The 24621-nt window shown below is 41.4% G+C and overlaps 3 protein-coding genes across 3 annotated transcripts; all 3 read left to right on the top strand.

The window, feature by feature from the left end:
* The first annotated feature begins 1327 nt into the window (after positions 1 to 1327).
* On the top strand, positions 1328 to 11906 carry pbxip1a (pre-B-cell leukemia homeobox interacting protein 1a). The gene is made up of 10 exons (XM_083926041.1): positions 1328 to 1556; positions 2351 to 2478; positions 3196 to 3280; positions 3406 to 3461; positions 4581 to 5226; positions 6546 to 6779; positions 7894 to 7937; positions 8100 to 8195; positions 8370 to 8550; positions 8728 to 11906. The coding sequence occupies exons 2-10, from the start codon at positions 2407 to 2409 to the stop codon at positions 9768 to 9770; spliced, it is 2457 nt and encodes an 818-aa protein (XP_083782167.1). The 5' UTR covers positions 1328 to 1556; positions 2351 to 2406; the 3' UTR covers positions 9771 to 11906.
* A 1458-nt stretch (positions 11907 to 13364) lies between these two features.
* LOC310955790 (protein S100-A11-like) lies at positions 13365 to 14869 on the top strand. Its single transcript, XM_083925832.1, has 3 exons — positions 13365 to 13483; positions 13573 to 13719; positions 14669 to 14869. Exons 2-3 carry the CDS (start codon positions 13591 to 13593, stop codon positions 14801 to 14803), a joined length of 264 nt encoding a protein of 87 aa, XP_083781958.1. The 5' UTR covers positions 13365 to 13483; positions 13573 to 13590; the 3' UTR covers positions 14804 to 14869.
* Positions 14870 to 17156: 2287 nt separating this feature from the next.
* Positions 17157 to 24617, top strand: s100u (S100 calcium binding protein U). Its single transcript, XM_083925150.1, has 3 exons — positions 17157 to 17353; positions 20094 to 20224; positions 20566 to 24617. The coding sequence occupies exons 2-3, from the start codon at positions 20105 to 20107 to the stop codon at positions 21088 to 21090; spliced, it is 645 nt and encodes a 214-aa protein (XP_083781276.1). The 5' UTR covers positions 17157 to 17353; positions 20094 to 20104; the 3' UTR covers positions 21091 to 24617.
* The last annotated feature ends 4 nt before the right edge of the window (positions 24618 to 24621 follow it).

The raw sequence follows: 24621 nt of genomic DNA, 5'->3' as shown, positions 1-24621 counted from the left end.
TATATTTTTTATGGAAAAGCAATACTTTCATTCTTTACCTCTCAAAGCGACTAATGGGTGTATTCTTCTTTTTTTTTTTTAATATAGCTTTTAATAAAGATTCTACATATTAAACATTTAACATAAAGATAAAAAGGTCACCAACCTTTACCTATACAAACATGAGCACCAATGTCTCCACAGTCTAAAAGAGAACTTGACAGACCTAAGTTCAGGATGGACTAATGCCAGTGTAATACCTTTTTTTGAGACTGACAATCTGCACATGAAGCGATATATAGGATTTATTAAGATGGCAGAACAGGTAGGTACACAAACACATACTTTCATAGCAGCTGAGCTGATTTTTGAAAGACCTATTGATGAAATGTCTCAATTACTCTCTACCATAGTAATCATGTCTCTACAATTTAAATTTTATTTCAAAGATGAAGAAAAAAATGTTGGTAAACTGTTCCTCTGGGTGACAGTCTGAACACGCTAGTATTGAATGACTTTTCCACTCCACTGCTACACCTGAAAAACGTGTTCAGGTGTAGCAGCATTTTCAAAGCAGGACTTTTACCTGTAACAGAGTATTCCTACAGTATGATGTTACTACTTTTACTTAAAGGTCTGAGTACTTCTTTCACCGCTGCTGTATACATTTACACATGACTTAGACTCTTTATTGATTTCCTTGGGATGACTCCCGCAAGAAAATTGAGTTTCCAGCAGCTTACAAAAAAACACAAGGGAGAAACAAAATACAGTATAATATAACCAATAAACTCTTAGCTAAATAAATACAGAAATTATAAAAAACAAAACAATAAACAGTAAATAATAAACTCTTAGTTAAATATATATGAAGTAGATGTAAGGATACAGGTAAAATAAATTCACTGAAAATGAAATCAGATAAATTAAATGTAGAGAAAATGCACAAGATAAAACATGTATGAATGTATATGTCAGAAATTAGCACAAAGATTAAATTGTTTCATATATTGAGTGTTAAAGTAAATGTGCCTATCACAGACAAAACACTTAACAGACTCTAATTTTAGAAAGGAAAAAAAGGAGTCAGATGATGAAACCGGTGTCCACATTGGAGCAACTGGACTGGGGGGGGGTTGTCCACTGTGGTAAGTCCCGCAGTTCAAATATAGCTCTGCAGACGTGTCAGTGCGCGGCTGGTCCCGGGGGCCTCTCCCTTCTCTCTGTGTGTGTATATATACATGTACACGCATGCATCTTGAGAGTTAGGTGCACACATGAAGCTTTATTATTAAAGAGGATCACCTGCTACTTTCACCTGTGCGCGTCAATCATGCTGGGCTGTGCGTCACGACACTTCTTTCTGATTGACCCAGCCTTGATTCGAGGGCGGGCGCTCCGTCGCCTCTGCTGAAATCCCATTGGACGAGAGGCGCCTCGGGTCGACGTGACGCAGCTCGGAATTCCCAAAGTTCCCAAGTTCACGGGAAGAAGAGAAGAGCGTTGTTGTTCATACCGAAAAAACTAAACGTTTATGAGGGGGGAAACAGCGAGCGACTGAGGTGTAAACAGATTGGGTAAATAAAACGTCGTCTTTGTGTTTAATTTGATGAAGTGGAGCAGGTGTTTGAAGCGAGCAGCAGGGCCTGAACGCGGAAGAGTGGGAGTGGGAATACTCAGCCTACCATCCTTTGTTTACCATCAGGACTGAACCCTGAATTTGGTTGCTACAACAAGTATACCCCCTTTATTGTGTGTCGCATATGCTCTAAACAGAAGCGTTGCACATAGTATTGTTTTCACGTGAGTATTAACCGTTGTTCGCTCGTGCCGGGATCAATGAAGTGCTCGTGTCGGTGGGGTTTTGACCATCTTTGGTAATTTAGCTTCCACACAGATTGACCGGACTGATAGATGTGATTGAATGTTTGATTTGGAGATAGCAGCGGTGATGAAAACAAACAAGACATTCCTGTTTCTTCTGACTGAACCCCTCCTTTTCTTTTTTTTTTAACTGCGCAGTATATTATGGATGCCAACACCGTTACATAACTTGTATCAACGACAATCTGGTTTTTATCCCGTGTGTGTGGTGAATTAGAGCCCACACTGTAACGTTATTGCATAAATGTGTCCTCTTAGACCACTATTTACACATTAATTACCAATATAGTGCAGATAATGAGATAGTTTATCATGCTGTGTGTATGCTCATGCTCAGAATTGTGCATACTGGTAATAATTGTCTACTTCCCTACATATATTAATCCTAATAACCATGCAGATGTTAGATCATGTTGACTCCCACAAGATGGACCTTATGCATCAGGCTTGTTGAAAGAAGACACGTTGTTTCTGTCGTCGTCTGCAGAAAACCATAAAGCTGAGTCTGCACCGTGCTGTGCCGCGTTGAGCCTGAAGAGGGCGATGTCTGACAACAGCAACAGCACAGGCAGCAGTGGCTCCTCAACCAACAGCTGGACCCTCCTCTCCCCCGAGGTATGAAGGAGAACTAAAACTTTAAACTCTATGACCTGGATATCATTTAGAGCATAGTAACTGTACTTGCTTGTCAATGATAAGTTTATTCAAAATATGACATGTCTGTACTTGCACCTTGAGAGTCCCTTAAAGAGAAAATTGTGGTAAATGTATTTCAATTCTAAGTGCAAATATTTGTGCATGGCTGTATGACTGGGGCATTAGGGACAAACATATTTATATTTTAATAAGCCTCCTCAAATATCAGTACACACCCAGTTGACAGTTTTATTAGGTACACCCAACTAAAACTACTCTTAATACAAAAGCCCTGCGATAGATCATACCTTTTTGAAGGTTTTAAGAGTCTTTAGACTGTATGTGGTGTTGTTGTATTTTATTACAATATACTGAAAGGTAATGACAATAATGGATGTAAAATGTAGTTCTAACTGTAATCTGTAGCTGTTATTATGAAGAATTTCAGAAAACCTTCTCGGAGAAATCTTCCTCAGCAACTACTTTATTGTAAAAATGTCATGATTCGATTACACTGACAGGTGATAAACAAGAAATATCCATAGGTTTCCCAGCCAAGGCTTGTGTGCCTGTGCGTGCATGCCTATACAGGGTGTGCTGTAAATGTCAAGGACAGTGTAACCAAAGAGGGTACTATAGGTGTTAATATAAATGTCTGTAGGAAGCTTGATCCCCCTTGATCTTCTGACTCCACAGGAAGCTGCTGTTGAGAGTGTCGGGCCAGTAGACGATGGCACTGAGAGCCTGGGTGACGTCCCGAGTCTCTCTGAGGATGTGACAGGTATTGACAAGTCAAGATCTGTGGCTATTGGCTAGGGTTGTGACCCAAATCAACATTTAAGGCAGAAAAGGCTGCACTTAAACCTGTTATTTGGTTTCGTATTTACATTGTGTATGTTGTTTCAGGAGCTGCTGCAAGTGACGTTCCTATAGAAACTGTCCTGTCAGAAGAAGGCCATCAGGTTGGTCCAATAAACTATTCAATTATCCAGTCAAGGCATGAAATATGACATATGCCCCTTTCACACATGAATCGGATACCTGAAATTATCTAGGCATTACCCGGCAGAGCTGTACGTGAGAACTAGTGGCGTAATTAACCGATTTTGCGGTGTCCTGATTTCTGCATTGTTGCCCTGTGAAATGAAATCCTGCGAGTCATGTAACAAGAGTGCATTAGCAAGGTTGTTCTGTGTGTGAGAGAGTTGTGGCACCCACCTTATACATAAAGAAGACGAGCTGTAAAAATGTGAGAGAAACTGGAATTCCAGCTTTATATCCTCTGAAAAAAGCGCCTTAAATCAGCAGCATGGGAGCATTTTGAATATCTACAAAATGACCAGGGAAGAGTAAAAGATGGATATCAAAAAAGGGTCCAACTTTTCCAACATCTCCAAATAGTCATCGACCCCTTTAGCCTCAAGTCAAGGTAAAAAAAAACTTAAAACAACTTAACTAGTGGATGTAATGTAGAATATGTAGTAGTTACCTGGATGTAACTCCAGTTCTATGAGTAAGTGTTGAACCCTTTTATTTCCAAGATAAAGTAGGATTTCATGTTGTATGTGCAGGACCAACAGATTGCTGTGTGTCTTTTTCCTTCAATAGTGTCGGATAATAAATTCAATTAATTAATCATGAAAACTGTGATATTTTCTCTGACAATAATCGGGATCTCAACATCTGATTGTGAGAATGCAAATGTCTGAATCACTTGGATCGGAAATCAAACAAGCTTTGCCAGTAGTGAGGATGCTTTTAGTCACAACAGCTGTTGTGTTTTCAGTAAGGAGACTGGAAACGGCCTCAGTTGTTCTATGCCAACGTGTACGCCCAATATAATTTGAGAAGTTAAGAGCTGTTCTTTTGAAAAGGTCACCCTGGGCAGCAGAGGAAGTCAGTAAATAAAAGAGAAGTACTGTAGACAATACCGACTAAAGGAAAATGGATGTAAAAACAAATCAAAATCACAGCACTTTATCCCTAAATAACACCTTGATAGCAATAAAGGCCACAAAGAGAAGATCATATCAACGTATGAATATATTCACAGATGACTTTTTTCCTGTTCTTATTTCTAGGTGTGTCAAGAGACCTCTCCAGAGTCCAGTATGGGTCCCATCCCGTCTAGTCCAACCCAGATGAGCCCTCTCCCACCCAGCCTTCTTGATCCTCCCGATCTCGACATGGAGAGTCAGCCTCCAGTCATCCATGACATTGTAACCAGCTCCCCCAGTGACAATGAGCACTTAGGAGCCACACCCTTCGTCACCAACATTGATTTGAGTGCTCCACTTGATATTCCTGCTGTTGAACTCCTGATAGCTGAGCATGAGGAATCCTGCTCTGCTCCCCCCCTGACTGAGATCCCCATCTCTACAGAACAAGTGCTTGACACGCCTGCTTATATCGGTGGCGAGAGTCCAGTCTTCACTGTTGAACCCGAGGTCAACATCCCACCAGAGACCCTCACAGCCGCTCCCTCTCATGTTGAAGCTGATGTCAGCTTCATTCCAGAGAGTACAGAGCTGCCAAGCCAAGTCCCAGAGAGCCTGCTGACAGAAAGCCCCAGCAATGATAGTCCTGCACCAGAGACTGTTGGATCAGCAGAGGCAGAGGAGGAGGAGGAGGAGGAGGAGAAGGAGGAGGAGGAGGCAGCTGTGGAAAAGGAGGAGATGGAGCCATCTGAGACAGTGACCCAGGATGAGAGAGAAGAAGAAGAAGAAGGTATGGGATCAATCTACAGGAATATTTATGATGATGTAAGCATGAAGAATCAGGTAGTGGAGCTAGAGGGAGCTTTACTTTAAAGGAGATGATTTAGAGGTAGTCAGTTCACCAGCTGGAGGCTATTATTAGGGCTTTTAATTGTTTTTTGCTTTTTTTTCTCTCTTGTAAATAATAGGTGCTTTCAAAAACACTGCAAAAGAAACCACAAGAGACAGAAAAAAACCTGGTCTCATGCCAAAAAAGGATGGGAGCCACTGCTCTAAAACATAAAATGAAATGATTCCTCCTAAAAGTGTGTATCAATTTACCCTTAACAAGCCTAAAAGTCTCTGCCTTCTGTTAGCCGCCCCTAGAGACGGGCAAAAGAAACAACAATGAAACGAGAAAATACAAAATAACAAAACAAGTTAAACAAATGATCCATCATTTCTGAACACCTAATCTTCCAGTTAGCTTTGGGAAATGATCATCAGAATCTTTTCAGAAGCAAAGTCATATCTAGAATTACCTTCTGTGGGACCCCGGAGCAGAAATAAGTTGCTGTGCATTGAGTACAGTTTTTCTGTGCTGGAATAATACACGGCCACGGAGATGCTGTGTGGTATTACACATAGTATTAAACACAAACTGATTTAAGAATATGCACCATAAAACACCGTATCAGCTGAAATAATGAGGTCTTAAAGCTAGATTTTTAAGGCCTTGATATTAGGTAATTAAGCAGAACCCCTATAATGCCGGTTAATGTTGTGTAGTAGTAATTTTCTTTCCCCCAAACAATGCAACTATTGATCATATTGCCATAAACCAACTGCGAGACAGTACACTTGTGGCTTTGTGGGCGCCTGGTTGTAGCCTTGAGCAAAGTCAGTGGTTTACTGCTCTTTGTAATTAGCACTAGGCGATAGAAGCAGAAAATAAAAGTCCTCTCGCAGAAGAATTGGTTAACATGTTTCTTATCTGTGTCACACTAAAATCTGGAAAATGATTCATCAGTACGACAGGGAGGCATGCACCCTGCTGAAAAAATAAAGCCTGAAATTACTGTAGTTGTGATTTAGTGAGAAAATGTCATCCATTTCCACAACTTTTATGCTTTTTACACACTGTTGTGTTTGGATGTTGGTGTTTTGTGTGAAGCAGTCTGCCAGGAGATGATTATGATTTTGGCTGTGACACTTTTGTAGCCAAATATGACGAGATGATTTGTTGAAGAAGAATACATCTCTCAAGAATACATGATCAAATGTGACAGCCCTCTGCTCTGTTGCCATTTCTTTTTCATGTTCAGGATGTCTTTTTCCTCCCTCCTGCAGAACCATCCAGCAGTTTTGATTTGGGCGACACAAGTGGCTTTGATGATGGACTGAGGAGGAGGAATGTCCCCTCCTTCGAGGCGCCAAGACTAAGAACATCAGATGAGGAAGATGAGGAGGAGGAAGTGGAGTTCAAGCTGGCCGAGAAGAAGGAGGAAAAGCCATGGTTCTCCATGAACAAATGCATTGTGGGTTCTCTGATCCTGCTCTTCTTAGGTTCCCTCTTCCTCTCAGGTGAGTTCCTGCAACACACAGCTAAGCCTGCCAGCTTGCTTCTGCTTTTCATAGTCCAACACAGTATGAGCCACTTCTTTTGCTCACAGTTACTGTCATTAACAGTGAGATTGAAATCGTGTTCATAATATTTATTACTTTTAAAAATATGCTTATGTTAGCATTATTTTAGGATATGTGCACCTGTTTACGCCTGTTGTATCAGAGGTTTTGAATATTGTTAAAAAATGACATTATTACACACTTGCTTATTTGAAAATGGCAGTATTTAAGAATTACACAAGCATGTTTTATTCCCAGCTGTCACCAGTAGATGGATGTCTGTTTAAAGATCTTGCCGACTATAGGTTTCCTCTGTGAACTGAGTACTGAGGTCATACAAAGTCAAACAAAAGCATTTACATGCATGCATGTCAACTTTTTTAGCCTTGTTCATTTCCATAAATGTATGTCTGTGTAATGCAAACGCTGTCTGACATATTCGTTATAAAAAGGACGGTTGCATGTAGCTATATTAGCTTTTCCTAGCCAGGCTCAAGGCAGTCTGGCTTGCAAGTAGGTCATTCTGCCCCCACACTTACTTGTTCTAAATAAAACAGTAACACTTTCAAACAAACCAAAATTTGACTTGCCATTTAAACAAAATAGATGATATTTTTAATATGTTTTTTTAAACTTTATTTTTAATCAGTAACAGGCGGGCCACCGTCCCCTCCGCCCAAATTGATCTGTTTAGATAGGTCCAGTACTAAAGATAAGACCGCAGTGTAAGCTTCTGTGCTAGCTGGCTAACCCAGCACTTATCTGGCCTGACACTTCATGCTGTGGCAGCAGAAACACTCTTTATCACTGTTTGGAAGGACTAACTGGATCCTTTAGGGGAAGCTTAACTATTGTTGACATTTTGTGTTGTTAGGCAAAATATATCATACTTGAAAAAAAAATGGGATCATAAAACTCCTGCCTAAGTAAATAGTTTCTGTGCACAGGTAGTGCCTGAGCTCATAAAATGCACTTCACAACAAAAGCATTGTATGCAGTTGGCAGCTGTGTGTCAATAAAAGTGCATGATGTAAGACTTGTGTGAAAGATGTGTCGTTTTCTTATCTGACAGGTGACTTTGACGACTCTGAGCTGAGTGATGGAGAACTAAGCCAGGTCTGTTCCTGCCGCCTCTCCCGTCACTTAAATCTCATTGTTATAAGTATATATATATATATATGTATTTAAAGAAGAGTCTAGTCTTAAAACTTAAAGCCACATGCAAAAGATTATTGTAAAATATGTGTATTATTCATTTGCCAATGATTTTCCATCTAGGACTGGCTTAGCAGTGATCCACAGGATATGAAAGAGCTATTGGATAAACTGACACAGGAAAACCAGCAAATCGCTCAGCTAGAAGCTCAGCTACAGGTCAGTGTTCCAGTTATATTGATGCTAATGGTGTTGTTTTGCTCTTTCGTGGTGTTTTAATGTACAGCAATGTATAGACCGCATGTTTTCAAGCAATTGGTTGATAATTGTCCAACCTGGCTTTGGCTATGGCTCTTGTCTGCATTGTGAACATTGGTACTTGTCTTTATTTAGTCTCAGAAAAAAGAACTTGACTCAGCACTGAAGGTCGTAGCAGTGAACGGTGATGAAAAGGGTAAAGCAGATCTGGAAAAAGAAAACGTAAAGTTGAAAGAGGAGCTGTCATCTCTGCCCGAGCTGAAGAAAGAGCTGGAGAGTCTGAGGTCCAGGGTGACCGAACTCAGTCAGCTCACAGGTAAGATGTTGCAAAGTCAGATCATTTAATACTGAATAAAAATCTGATTTTAGTTAATATTTACTGGAATGATCATACATATATATATTCTATTCTACAGAGTCCTAACCTTTTGACCTTTCTGATAAAATGAACTCCCAAACCCATTATAATTTTTATATCTTGAATCCTCAACAGCTGATCAGGAAATGCCGCCAGCTACCTCAAGCTCAGCCCCTCAGCCTGGTGATGAAGATGGTCGGAGTAACCAGAAAGCAGCTGGACCTGAGAGGAAGGACACAAACCAGGGAGGAAGGCTGAAGGAAGAACTCCAGAGGCAGAAAGTTCTTCTGGAGGAGAGCAAGAAGAGACTGCAAGGGATGAAGAAAGATGGAGGCGACAGGAAACGAGTGAGGGATAGTTTGGAGGAGATCCAGAAGAAGCTTTCTGAACAAGTTGATAGGTGGGGCAAGAAGAAGCCCCAGGAGTCCAAATGGAAAGGGAACAAGGGCAAAAAAGATGGGCGGGACCACTGGAGGAAAGACGAAAAGAAAGAGTCGAGAGGAGAGAAAGACTGGAAGCATAGCAAAGAGGGTGGATGGAGAGAAAAAGAAGAGAAGAAGGATAAGGAGTGGAAGTCTCAGAGGCAAAACTCTCACAAAGAGGCATGGAGGAAACACCAGGACGAATGGGAGAGGAAGAAGGGTGAGCGCAGAATGGACAGAGAGGAGAGGAGGAAGGAGAAACCGTGGCACAGCCAGCCTGGTAAGAACTCCCACAGCCATCATCAGCACCAGCAACAGCACCACCACCAACAGCCCCGTCAGCCTCATCAGCACAAGCACAACGACTTCTGGAGAGACCAGGAGCAGAAGCTCAGACGCAACATCCGGCCCCAGCTGGGCTGCAGCTCGGTGGAGGACTGCGCCAGCAAGGAGGGGCTCTACCCGGTGGAGCTGCCCGAGTTTGAGGAACTGCTGGAGGGCTACCTGAGCAAGCTTGAAGGATCTTCATCCGAGAGCAAAGACAGGATCAGGAAGCTGACTGCGGAGTTCTTTGAGAACGGCGGGTTTATCCACGACAGGGTTCTTTTTAGTGACTTTGCCGAGGAAGTGGCGGACATTCTGGAGGACATGGTGGACGTTTTGGAGGAAAGTGGGAAGAAGGTCGACGACTCCCTGGAGGAGGAGATGGAGGAGTTTGAACGAGAAGCCCTGTGGAAGTTTGCTGCCACAGCTTAAATAGACAAAGAGGGAGAAGGGGTAAAATACAACTCTAACATACAGCACAAGTGGTGGTATATAGGACATTTCTTGCCTAAATTCTCCTCTTCAGAGCTGTAATTGCAGTAGCTTCTGGTACAGAGTGGTCGTGCCTCTCATAATGTGTCCCTCAGTCTTTAATTATAAGCTAGACTTGTACTTTGGACTTAGTTGTTGTTACCTACCTCTGTCAGGTCATGCCTCCTAATGAGAAGTCCTTCAGTAATGTGTTGTGTGGATTTTCCTCTGCTGTATAGTGTTTTCTCAATACGTAGTGCATGTTGCAATTCATCATGTAAATTCAAACTGATAATAATCGCATCACATAAAAACAAATGGGCTTTAAGGAGATGGCATTTGCAAAAATAATTATGTCGAGCACCATTGCAGTGGTTAAACATATTGTTACAATTCATATAGTGTTATATAAGTTGTCCGTTACAGAAAGACCTGTTGAATTGAAATGTTAAATACTTCTCTGTCATTTGACCATGTGAAAACAAACCTGCCACTACTCCGAGCAGGTTAAAACAAATGCTGAGAATTTCTTTTTTTCGCAGATACCATTTGCCTCAAGTCAGGTGTAGCTGTCCAATCCCAGAGGATGAGATCCCGTTTCTCTCCGTGATAAGAATCAGATCAGGTTAGACCAGTTATGTGTCAGCAGCTCTTTAGTAGATGTGGACGAACACACACAAACACACACACACATACATACACACAGAGTGCTGTTTGAGAGCCCTGAGCGTTAAGGTTTCTACATCTGACAGACTTTTCATCTTGCGTCTCCTAACTGTCAGTTGACAGCAGATGTGCTGAACAACCAGAAACCAGTTTGTAAAACGTCAGAGAGAAAAAAAGCAACAGGACAGAAATTTATATTGAATCACTGAATTTGTGACTGCTAAACTACTTTAACACTTTTCTCAAACATTCACATTTACAGCAAAGTTTCTTTTCTCTTGTTTTTTTTAAACCACTTTTTCTGGCCAGGTAGCCATGGGGACCTCCAACACATGACCTATATAGAGCAAAAGTTATAAAGTTAATGTGCCATAAAAGATTGGCAACCAAAACAGTATATAAACAGTATTTCTTTCCATTGTCTTCTTTTGTTAGCAGGTCGTTCTGACGTGCACACAAGCGGTACAGTAAAAGTTCTTTAGTTACAGAAAATGAGAAAGCTGCTGCGTTTTGTTTTTCTGTTTTGAGTTGAATGAGCCTGGCAAAAGGTCCAATAACACACAAAGCAAAGTCCCTTAAGTATTGCAGAACTGCTTTCCCGTTTTGGCTTGTTCTTTTGAGGTAAAATAATAGTTATTTTCTGGTGTTGGTGTGTGATTCAAGTCATATTGATTATGGAGTTTTCCCTCTTTAGGTGGATGTGAAGTTCAAGTCGACAGATTGTGATTGTTGCTTCTCATTTTTCAATGATAGAAAGAAGCTTCGGCGTGTTTCATGCTTATTTATTCTGTCAGTACACTGCAACTCTTTTCCTTCTTTTAACAAAAGACTTTGTCCCAGGCCAAACACTGAATGTGGAAATGATGACGTTTTCGGTTTGGTTTTCAGTTCGATTTTAGTTTGCAAGCTACTGCTTACGTGCCTTTTTATTATTCTGAATATTTTAGATTGGACGAGAGGTCTCAGATTTAATTTGCTTGTGCAAGATTGAGAAGAAAACAAGTTTACACTGCTTGCAGTTGCCCTGCTGTTTATAGGGCAGAGAATGAATGTCATAGGGTTTACACGTGAAGTGTTGAACAGATTTTTGTTAAACGTTCTCTGCTGTTTGCAGAGAGGAACTTTTTATTTTGAAAGTTTTTAGACCAAAGGGATCAGAAGAAAGCTTAATTTCAACATGGATCATTTAACGAAACACGTTTACGAACGTTAAATCAATATTTGAGAAGTATTTTTGTCTTTTGTGGGACAACAGTAGGGCTCTGTGCTTACTGCTAATGTAGGAACTGGCTCTGATGTGCATGTAATTGATCCCTGGACATGCGTATTGATAAATTTGGATCATTTTTTAATTTCTTTCATCATCAGTGATGTCCTCTTTTAGGAAGTCAGTGTTAAGTTCAATAAATTTTTCACCATTAAATATTTAAAGGGTTGTCTTTATTGAAAATCGTCAGTGGATTCATTTATTATTATCTCCTGCTTCAGTGCGTTTTGTTTTACTTTGTGTCATTTGCTGTCTGACTCTCTGACGGGAAGTGGAAGTGTTGGCATGACAGGCATCTAGTATCACAGCTATGATGCCAAGCTCAAATATTTACATCTAGATTAAATACTCACGAACGGGACTTTACACGTTCACATGGCACAAACTCTCTTTCAGTTCATGAAACATGAAACAACCAGTGTAGCAGTCAGTAGCTGACCTGATATGCTGATGAACAGGAAATGCAAGCAATGATTGAGAACAATTAGTCATTGAAACAACCGAGAGAGCCTGTCATTCTTTAAATTCTATAAACAACTCACCATGCAAGCATTTCCTTGTGGTTCTGTACTTGAAAAAAAGTTAAATTATTCAAAAACCTTCTTACAGTTTCGGAAAACTCTGTCATCATTTTATCCATAGTTAGCGTGTTACATATAGTAGATCCCCAGTTTGGAGAAGCAGGCAGGAGTCCCAACACAGTAACTAAACTATGTACTGCTGTGGACAGGGGTAGCAGCAAAATGCATTTCAGTCCCCTAAAAAATAAATATCAGTTTATGTATGCTTTATTTAGCGTATTTTCACCCCTTTACCTTGCTGTCTGACAGCCCTGTTTGGCAACTTTTTACCCAGGAGAGAAGTGAAGTCGTTCTTTGCTCTCATCAAAGCCACCAGTCTCCATTGACAAAATCAGTCATTTTTCTCACAGAGCTCAGGACTTACTGGTCTACCGCTGCCGCAGTTTGTTTGTGCTATTGTGTGACTTCGGTGTTATAAAGGATTAAGAACTTGGCAAAACTTACTAACTAACCGATCGAGGCAGATGTAGACCAGCAACTAGTCCCGTGTTCTGCAAGACAATGATTTTATCACTGTTTTTGTCAATGGACTCTGGTGGCTTTGATGAGAACAGACATACACATAGTTGCACGGTTTCAGTTCCCTGATCTAAAGGGCTATCTTGACAGCAACATAACGCTGTGAAAATATTCCAAATATAGCATACATTTACACACTGATACTGCTGTTTTTTTTATTCTTAGGTTTCTTTTCAAACCCATTTACACTTGTAATTGGAAAGACTGAGACATGAAACAGAGTGTGCTGTTCTGAACGCCGTATTATTTCAGTCATGTTTTGTATAAACCAATTACTGCTTAGACATGCATGATTCAGCTGCTTGATTAGAACGGCCTGACAGAGATCCTTGCTCTGCAAACACAAATGGGTTTTGTGCTATCATCAGTACAAATGTGCCCTTTGTAGGACAAAGTGAGTTTTTCAGTTTTGTGTGTGTGTTTGCGTAGACGTGTATGTGTGCAGTTTTTAGTGGAAATCGGGCAGAGATAAGGTCAGCCTGCTGGATGGGGGAAAAGATGACAAGTTACGTGTTTTCCGCTGACGTGTGCATCAGTGAACCGAGGTGAAGCGTATATATTGAGGGACGTGATGCTCAGAGTGGAGGGACAAGGTTCTTGGTGCCAGCTGTAACACACGACACAGCAGCTCAACACAACTGGTGAGTGCAACAGCCACCGTTTCTCACAATCGGACTAATATCTCGTGTGAAAGATGTTTCTTGAGGCTTTTTTTTATTTTCCTTTCCAGGTCTAAACACAAACCATCATGGAAGACGCCATCTGCACCCTTGTCGCCCAGTTCAAGACGTACGCTGGAAAGGATGGATCCTCCAGCACCCTGAGCAAAGACGAATTCCAAAACCTGGTGACCTCTCAGCTGCCCAACTATGTCAAGGTAAAGCTTAGAAACTTTGCCTACTGATTTATATCTTTACATTCAGAGCGCCTACAGATATACATCAAAGACACTGTAGTTCATGACACAACATGCCTGAAGCCTCTTGAGATGTTATTCAGACATTTACTGAGAGTATGTTTCTTTGACTTATAACTCCACTGTTATTATCCTCATCCTTAGATTTACAGAGTATGTGTGTACTGGGTATGAAATAATCTACGTCGTCATCTTGTAAAATGCACAATTTATTCAAGCTGTATATGAAAACACACTATATGTGTATATTTCATTCATTATAGTGATTGTATCCTTTTTATATCCCAGTTTAGTGCCATAATTTTATGCTGTGTGGCTGCAGCTGAAGCTCATTTTCTTTGTTAATCGAACAATTATTTTCCCCCCATTACTTTATTAATGTGTCAGTTTCTCATCTTAAATTGAGCATCAGCAAAAAGGTAATTACTTAGTTGATCTTGGAAAAAAATTAACTTGCATGAAACGAATGACAGCAAGCACATATTTAATAAACTACCAAACGTTCAGTAGTGCTCTTAAAGCGTCTGAGTGCAATGATTGTGTCTCTATGAAAGAGGAATGGAAATAATCAGGTGTGACAAATAAGCCTGACACTTATAAACTGCACATTTTATGACATACAGTATATTGATTTAATACTCTTATAGTCTTATAATGACCACAGTGACAGGGTTTGAGTTACCTTGTCTACCAATATTAACATATAACGAACACAGACTGAAGTTGTGCATTTGAAGGGTTTTACCCTCTGGAAACTTCATGTGGCTGTAAATTCATTTGTATTTCAGTGTTATTTATTACTTCACTCAACCATTAGGTGGCAGGACAGTCTTGCAGAGTAGTTGATCCTGCAGCAGCTCAGAGTGACCTCATAATGATCAGGGTGTCTCCTCTCTGTGATCACCCACAGAACGCCAGCGATCCCGGGGCCATCGAGAAGCTCATGGGCTCGCTGGATGAAGACAACGACGGGGAGCTGACTTTCAACGAGTTCTGGCAGCTGATTGGAAAACTGGCGAGCAAACAGGGAGGCTTCACTCAGTAGGGACTCGCCATCTTCTTGTCAGTTGTGGCTTTGAGCGGATTGTGCAACACCGAACAACTCAAAATGATCCTGTCCAAGTGTAAACTCAAAGGCATTTGAATTCTTTTATCACTCCACCAGTGCCACATGTGTAACTCTTTAGTTAACCATTTGTTGAAGCTGGGAACTTTGAATTAAAGGCTTCATTGTCTTCAACCCTCAACCACCAACACTCTGTCTCCTGTCATTCATTCACCACATTATATGATGTGCATGCACCCACATTTGAGCGGGAGTGTATTACAGCCTTGATTTAGGGGCCTGTAATCCTATATGCGTTACTGCTGCCACAAATACACCATCCAGACCATATCTTGTTCCATAGAGCTTCATAATGCCTGCACAAAGCTGCCTGTCCAAGCGTTAAGCGTAAAGCATGATCTTCCGTGTCTGTCACCGAAGCCTCTGTGGACTCTGTAATGGGGACATGTGGACCAGATACATCCCATTGTGTTTGGGACATTTGGAGCTTTGTAGTATAATCGCATTGTCCTTGTTTAGCTGTTAATTTGTGGTGTTATACGGTCACTTTCTGTTCATTCTGAAGTCTAGACAGAGTTATGTGATGGCTTGCACCCCAGCTGTTTTATAGCCCATAGGCATATTTTAATCCTGCAAAAGAGAGGCGATGCAGCGAGCTGATGTTAGTTTAAACTGCAGATCTTTCAACAGATAAGAAAATGTGACCTTTGTATCCAAATTACACACGCTTAAGGTGCCAGTGTGGGAGGAGTGATGATGGGCAAATGAGTCAGCAGCATTAAAGTGAGAGAAAAAAAAGAGTGTGGGCACTACATGTAGTGTAGGCCTTGTGTCTGCAGAGAAGTCTTGTTGGAGGCAGGCAAGAGCTTTCCCAGATAATCTCAGTGTGGAGGCGTATATCTCACTTGTCCAAAGAAAGAAACGTGAGACTTAATCTGTGGAGAGAATTTTTTTTTAAGAATGCTTGAGGGCCCTTTTCAGTATCTGGCAAGACTGCTTCACCTCTTGCACCACTCTCGCCAACCACCCTGGCTTTGTCTTTTTTCACTGAAGATTATTTTACTCTCATGTTTCCAAAGTGTTAGTTGGGAAAACGCCTGTCCCTCTAACACAAGTTTCGGCTGTCCTTTGTAGTTGAAAACTATGACTTTGTTCATGTTTGATACTTTGTTGGCAGTTGTGTCGGCGTGGGGGGGCCCTCATGTGAGGAGGTCCTAAGCCTTGTTTCCACCCAACAGTCCGGTTCAGTTCTGTCCCATTTTCCGTAGCCCTCTGTGAGGTACATCGCACACTGATCCGATGGAGCAGTAAGGAACAAAAAGGTTTTTCACCTCATTTCTCAGCGCATGCTGTCCAAGGCTCTTGGCATCTGGTGATAAGCCCACCTACATCTAAGAGTACACTCTGCGGTAGAAACACAAAGCAGATCTAGTGTTTCTGTCTGAACGGGTTATGTACGGTTATAAAGGTACTACACAAAAAGTGTCTGATGGAAACGCGGCCCGAGATACTAGAATAAATAGCTGTGGATGCCGGGAGGGGCCCATAGAGAACGCCCATGTACTGTGTCCAGACTTTTGTGCTACACCCCTGTTTGTTGGTGCAAAACATATACATTTGAATTTGTGTCCCTTTTACTCAGAATGTAAATCTGATACCATAGTGCCTAAAATGCATCAACATAGAGCTTGTTTATTAAAGAAAAGAGGTCTAAGAGGCTCAGCCCTGAAAGTCCTCAAATCCTGGAAACACCCTGCCTGCCCCGGACCTCAGTTCATTTTCAAATAAAGAATTTCAAAGAAACATGAGTTATAATAGCATTAATGTATTTACTGGCCATTAGCCTCCTGTCATGTTTGCAAGAGTGGCCCCTGGGCAAAGCAAGTTGAGTATTCCTGTTTGAACACGTCTGGAGACAAAATGTGTTTAAAAAAAAAAAAGAAGAAGAATGGAGGAAAACAGACACATCCTCCTCCAAGGATTGTGAGATTATGGATGATAACTCTAATTTCCGTTTGGTTATTTTGTTTCTACGTCTACATTTAATGAGTGAAATATGTTAGAAAGCGACCGAGCCTTCTTGTGCTTCAGATGAAGTAATCACCCGCCCTGTCTCCTCGTCCCTGCAGATGAAGCCGCTCCAAGCCACAAGCCTGCCTAGTTGGCGTGAAACTGCGCAAATCACACATGACGTGAAACAGCTGGCCCATGAGCCAAAGCTAATTCCAATAAAAACCAAGTATAAGTGTTTTGATACACTTTCACTCCCTTTTCCGAAGAGTTAGAAACCGCGCTCTTCCACATTCCCACTTTTCCCTCTCACTCTTCCAGGTACACGCCCTTTGACTTGTCAGGGGGAAAAGTTTTAAGGAAAGAAAAAAAAAAAACCTAAATCACGGAAGAGATTCTGCTGTCCTACTAGTTTGGCAAGTTCCCTGGGCTCAAAGCAGCGTAGAAAGGCGGAGAAGAGGGCAGAAACTCAAATTTGCGCACATTTATACACTTCTCTTGTCCCGCAGACTGTTTACGGTGAGTTGAATGCGTCTTTTCTGGATTCTTTTGAGTTTCTCCTGCGAGGCAAGCTTTGTATTTGTTCATCGTTTTTGCCACGTTTCGATAGTCTTGCAAGAGCCATCCGATGAAACTTGGCCACGGTCTGACTGACGGTTTCAATGACTTCAGCCTTCAGAAGTTTTAAGGCTCATGTTGCACTTTTAGAAAAGAGTTAATGATAGTAGTTGGTTGGTTAGTCTGCTTTTATTTACGTTTTGTTTTCGGTTTTATTGACGGTGTGTGAGGCCATATGCTCTCTCTCTCTTTTTCCCGGAAAGATATTGGACATTTTGATGTAGATCAGTTGTCAGGTTGCCGATCAGATGCAAACAGCTTATGGAAAACTGAAATTACTTGAGGTGAGCTCATGTAGTATATTCAGTGGGCGTCCAGCTCGCGCGTAAAAGCGCAAATTTACGCAATATCAACATTTTGCGCACAATATGCTTTAAATATATAAAGAGGCCTATGAGAGTGACACCTCTGCTTGATTGTTGGGTTTTTGTGGAGCTGTGTGGTTTATGACAACTTCCTTCAACACTGTTATGCAGTATTTAAAATAGCTTATGGTGCTTTTGATGATGATGGTGAGTTCTGGCAAACTTGTTGGTAGTGTTGCGCAACGTTTAGCGTTCAGTTGTATTTTTTGAGCCTTACATGAATTGGATGGAGGGCAGCTGCTGTACGTCTGTTCTCCACAATTTACAGCCACAACCGAACTTGTTCCTCTGTTAATATTTGATGCCACACGAGCGGTAGTATTGTCATTACTCTGCGCACATACCGTATCACATTCGCCCATTTGGAAACGCAACACTCATTCTCCTTTGGGCTCTGGAGGGAAACGGGAAACCTGTGGTTGTAGGCCTGTACATTTTAATTATTTGCGCAGTTGTTTTTTGGCCATTTAAGACAAATACCGGGGATTAGTTTGCCCCTTGAGTAGGACAAGATGAGCCTCTGACGTGAGACGGGATGATGCAATGCGTTTGTCGAAATTAGTGCACCTATTGGGACTCTTTCCAAGTTGGTAATACTACCTTAAGAAATGTCATTAGGTAAATAATGAATGTGAGAATGGACTGTTAATCCCAGAATAGAAGACATGCCTTCGCTGGGTATTTTTGGACAGGACGCACCGAGAGCCGCTGAGGCCCTTGTGTACTCGGGCTGCGGAGGGTGTGTCACCGGTGCAGGAAGAAGTCCCCTAAAGTTCCTACAAACACGGGATGTGTCTAATATCACAAACTAGGACTAAATACATGAAATACAGCGGTGGACATTTTAAGAAATATGCAGCTAATAAACCCTATTTTGAATCTATGCCCATACCGTTCTCAATATTGTTTAATGACGGCTGTATTGACAATAGGACAGATACTCTCTCTCTATGGGCCACATGCAGACTTATGGTTGTGTTGTGCTCATGTGATGGCAGAATGGGTGAAAGCAAAATAACAGTTAAAATACAGCACATCAATGAAAAATCTGAAAGATGTCAAGTGAAATTTTAGCCTTTAATGGCCCTATGCTACAATGTCAGAGCTCTGTGTCTCTTATTGTACATTGAGACTAACAGGCTCTGCCCTAATTGGCCACACATGCTCGTAGTGACTGCTGTGGAGAAGATTGCTCGGCTGTAGGGTTCTACTGTGTGACATGCACTTCAGTAATTGAGGTATTCAATTGTCGTCGACAAACGAGTTGACACGAACGAGCTGGCGTTCAGCAGAGACAAGGAGTCTACAGTGTGTTTTCTCACCAGCACAAAGTGTTGTTTGCTCTGCAACATTTGAATACTGAAGCTGACAGACGAGTACCGTTGCCTTGAACATGTCCTCTCACTGCTCTGGGGCAAAATAAGCTCACAGTTGGCCTGTAAATTCCTGTCTAAGTGATCTCCACAGACAGCAATGAATGGAATTCCTGCAAAGCTGTGTCACCTACTGGCATGTTTTACATTTTGAGCAATCTCGATAAATTACCGATGCATCTATCGACAACTATGTTTGTGGTTGTGTCTCCTGTAAGTCCTGCAACATTATTTGATATTTGTGTAGGAAATTGCTGCTGGTGGTGTGTATTGAAAGCCTTGAAATTCAAATATTTTTTCATGGATTTATAAACAACAGTGTGAAGGCTTGAGAAGAAGAGATGGAAGTAAAGTGAAAATGAACTGAAAGAGAGAGACAGCTGGTGAGAGAGAGAGAGAGAGCGAGAGAGCAGAGCAGACAGGGACTAGGTAATCCCTTAGGTAATATGAAGCCCTGTCCCCTCAGTATAGTTTAAGTAGATCAGATGACCTATCAAAGATCAGAACTTCCATTGTGCATCACAGCTTGTGTCTCAATCAGACTCCCTCTCACCCTCTCCACTTATCTCACGTCACCGACCCTCCCTTACTGCCGCTCCACAACCAACACCTGAAACGAAAAGCCTCGCAGGGACACGAGAAGATCCTCTGTTTCATTTTCCACTGCATGAGCCATCATGGAACTTCCTCCTTTACAGTGCACGCTACAGCAGCAATCTATCTATCTATCTATCTATCTATCTATCTATCTATCTATCTATCTATCTATCTATCTATCTATCTATCTATCTATCTATCTATCTATCTATCTATCTATCTATCTATCTATCTATCTATCTATCTATCTATCTATCTATCTATCTATCTATCTATCTAACACCAGTGTCCTCATCTTTTCCTCAGTGAGAGGAGTCATGGAGGCTGCTGTTCAGACCATGGTGAAGATCTTCCTGAAGTCGTCCAAAGGAAAGGAGAGTCTAGGAAAGAGCCAGTTCCAGGGCCTTGTCAAGAGCCAGCTCTCCAACATCCTTTCGGTTAGAAAATCTTCATTGAACCTCTCTGAAATGTTTCCAACACTTGCATGATGTAACCACCTCACAGAAAAGCACATCATGCATTAGAACGGGCTTGTGTTAACCCGATCCCATTCTCAACATGAGCACTGTGACCAAATGGCGGTGTAACGTGCAGTAGGTAAATGGGGGAAAAGTGATCCGATATGATAAATTACATTCGTCAGCATTAGGATGTAGATATAGCCACTGATAGAGGGTCATTTACTTATCGTGTATGGTGATTTCACCAGTGGGAGTACAGGTAGAGTTTCTAATCATCATGTGTGATTGTCTCATGGTTGTGTGTGCCTACTATCCAGGACACAGACAGCAAGGAGGCGGTCAACAACATGGGCCAGGGACTGGATGCCAACCATGACGGCAAGGTTGGTTTTGAGGAGTACATGAAGCTGGTCGGCTACCTGGCGGTGTCGCTCAGCGAGCAGCGCAGCCTCGCCAAAGAGGAGCCTGCCCAAAATGCTGCGTCCGGACAAGTGGCTCAAAGTGTCCCGGACAAAGAGGAGGAGAATCCAGAGGCGAATGCAGAAGCAAAGGAGGAAGCAAATGAAGAGGCAAAAGTAGAAGCAGTTGCTGAAGTAAAGGTAGAAGAAAATGCAGACGGAAGTGTAGAAGTAACAGTAAAGTCAGAGGGGGAGACGCAGCCCGAGGCAGAAAAGGTGGAGGAGATGCCAGCGGTGGTGGCGGCAGCGTTAGAGGAGGCAGCGGCGGTGGAAGTGGTCTTGAACGACGTGGAGAAGGAGGAGGAAACAGAAAAGGTGGAGGAAGCTGTAGAGAAGCTGGCTGCAGCTGTGGAGGAAGAAGTGAAGATTGAGGCGACCTCATAGGGGACAATCCATTCCTTTACAAAAGAAACTACACTACACGCTTACATTTAACACTACACAAAACAACGCATTAATGCCAAAATATGTTGAGAGGCCACTAAAGGTTTTTTTTCAAATACACACAACTTTGAAATACAAAATATCGGTAAAAGTTCAAACACTACAAACCCAGCTCTGAAGAAAGCCCATTCCTCATTTATGATAAATACATGACATTAGAACCATTGCTTTGTACCACTAGTTACCACTATGTTCATATGTACAGCATGTGCACCCCACTATATAGCACATTTACCTCATTATGATAATACTATGATAGCATGCAGACGTACACTATCATATGCATGCCGTATCCCTGTGAAAACATTACTGCAAAAATATGATTTACCTGCAGCAGTACACTGACACACATGACCGCTGCTGCCAAGATGTATAAACACCGTCCTTTCCCCATTTTTACAGCCTGTCCTCCAACTCCTCTACACTACATATGTTTGGCCTTGCTGAAACATCAGGAGCATATATTTGACAGTTTGGGGCCTATATCTTGCTTAGCACTAATGGCTTAAAGGACTAGTTTGACATTTGAGGAAATAGGCTTATTCAATTTCTTTCCGAGAGTTGGATGAGATGGTCAACACCACTCTTATATTCAAGTATGAAGCTACACCCATTAGCCAGTAAGCTAATATAGAATAAAGATTGGAAATAGAGAAATAATGGCTGTCCAATGGTAACAAAAACATGTCTACTAGCACCTGAAGCTAACTAATTAACACGTCATATCTGGGCTGTTTAATTTTTGTTTTTTTAACCAAAAAAAAACAAGATATATCAAGTTAATTTGTCAGCATTAGAGGTGTTTGTGGATATTGCTACATTTGAGCAGGGCTAAGCTAGCTAAAGTTTATGCTAGGCTAAGCTAATCGGCTGTGTATTTACCGTACAGATATAAGAGTGGTGTGAATCTTTCCAGCGAACTTTGAGCAAGAAAGTCCATCTTTTCCCAGAATGTCGAACTATTCCTATAACTGTTGCATGAAAATCTGTCAGTAACACTATATCAATTTTTTTTACATTCTCATTTTACTCACAATGCTATGGAGCTGATTTGGCATGACAATAAACTGACTGTTTTGCTGAAGATTTGTATTACTTCAACCCATCTTAATTGTCATCTCAATGCCCCATCACACACCCCCCCCTCTCTTTCTTTCTCTCTCTCTTTCTTTAATGGCTCTCTGTCTCTTGCTTTCATTCCTGTAATTCCCCAAAAAGTCTCTCTTCCTGTTGATCCTAGAGTGAATTCTCTTCACTCGTAGTCAGCCGTGGATTAGGAACTTGGCTAAATAATTAAGGTTCAAGAATGGAATCCACACCAAATGACCCTTTTGGTCAAAAGGGATCCCAAAATAGTCCCATGGGAGTGGCTGGCCAGAGAAGGTGTGCATGCAACCTAATCCACCTGTATCAGAACAAGTAGAGAAGAACAAGATAACAAACACCCAAAGAAGCCAATAACAGGTGTTACTTGGTGGCAGTTTTTTATCTCAAGTACTTTACGATACAATTAGTACATTTTTATTTGCTGTATGTCTTCAAAACCATGTTGCATTTCAGTGGTTATTGATCCATAAATGTGCTGGACGGCACATTATCTGAAGGGACCCCTGATAGCACTGGACTGGAGTGAAACTTGTCTTTTTAAATTGGCTAATTGTTTTTTTCTACTGGTTTTAGCACCAGTTGTTCAGGCTTTGGTGTTTGTCTGCCACACCCTTATACAGTTTGAAGACCCTGTTTGACCTGCAACTGGATCCTTGAGTCAGGCATTGGGAAACTACTGGATTAGGCATTTCACGGGTAACACTCCCAGGGACACAAACAATTACATCAAAGTAATCCCGGGCTTCAGTGACCCTGCCCATCAGACGAGGCAGTCGTGTCAGAGGGATCATTGTCAGAGGTGCTTTTCCAAACAAAAAAAGAATACTGAGCCATCGATATGAATCTATGTGGTGTGATCTTTTACAACAGGCTAATACATGAGATGTTGCATGCTATCAGAAGCTAGTATTTTCCATTGTATTGCCATTATTGTGGCCAAATATTTAAGTTTGACATGGCCTCTTTATATTTAACTTGGAGATCACTTGAAAACATACTTCTTTGTCACATTATATGCAATCTGTTAATTACAATTTAATGATTTGTAAATTGTCTCATCAATAATGCAGCTATGAGAAAAAGGCTTGTGTTGCAGTGCCCTGCTATGTTGTATGTCCACCTGGTCAGTTGCGTAGTGCTTAAGACACACAAAATTTGGGCACACTACCAAATGTGCACCTCATGCACTGTACCAGCACCTGGCACTTCAAACTGCTCTGCAGCAAAATGGGCAAAACAAATAAACCTGAGTCATGTGGTCACCCTGCTTCAATGTGACACTCCCATTGTAAATACACTCGTTTACTCTGCTCAGCCTTTTTACTCGAAGCACGCTGTTTCCTGCATGCTCTATTACTAACAAACTAATTGGACATTTGGGGCTATTTAGGCTTTAGTATTATTTTTTCTTTTATTACAACCTATATTCCTTTTATATCAAAATTTGAATCATGGTACTTCCTGTGAATAATGGAAACATATCACTCTCTTGCACCATCTACAGCCAGCTTTCTGTTTTACGTGTGCATAGGCCTCAGGCATTGCATTGTGTGTGTGTGTGTGTGTATATATACATACACTAGCAAGCTTATTTGCTCTCCCTCATAGGTCAGGCGTGTTTTGTGCATCTTTGGGTTTTTTCTTTGCACTCATAAGCAAAATTATGTTAAGAAGTAACTGGATAATGCATAATTCACTTTACTGCCGCATTTTAAAATGACTTGCACTTGCAACAAATTCCTGGATTTAGCGTGATTTAACATCATCTGGAATTTATTTTATTGCAGCTAATGTGCTCTTTTGAACCTATTTGGAACAGCAGATGGACAGAGTGAACTGTGAGGGCTGAGTTTTCTTACAAAGAGGTTGAACTGCCTGCTCTGGTGGGTTTTTGTTACTGTCCCTAAGTGTGAACCCCGCCCAACTTTAACTCCATGTAGATTAAAAACATGCTGGAACGAAAAACACAGCAGATTTGCAGCAGGGAGTGTTTGCAGCCAGATTTCCATTGACACACAATAAGTCTCATTCATTCTGTGACACAGTAGAAGATAAAAGCCTCCCAGGGGATATAATAAATATACCTACAAGTATATGGATGTGCTTTAGGTCAAAATGTTTATTATTATTGGACCATTCCCAGGATATTGTTCAGGCGCTCATCATTGTGCGGTGATGCACTCTGTTTATTTCTCGCCAAGTACTAAAGGGTGTGTGTGTTTAAGAAGTTGGACTCTTTCATGTCCAATAAACTCCACTATGCTATTATTTCCACTTCATATGTAACGCTGTATAATTTTTGCTAATTCTGTGTAACATGTTTAATGGCTAATATTGAATAAAACTGTGACGATAACATATTTT

The sequence above is a fragment of the Echiichthys vipera genome (genome assembly GCF_963691815.1).
Source record: "Echiichthys vipera genome assembly, chromosome: 13".
Taxonomy (NCBI): Eukaryota; Metazoa; Chordata; class Actinopteri; order Perciformes; family Trachinidae; genus Echiichthys; species Echiichthys vipera.
Note: the sequence above shows the minus strand (reverse complement) of the source record. Positions and strands in the feature narration are given on the sequence as shown.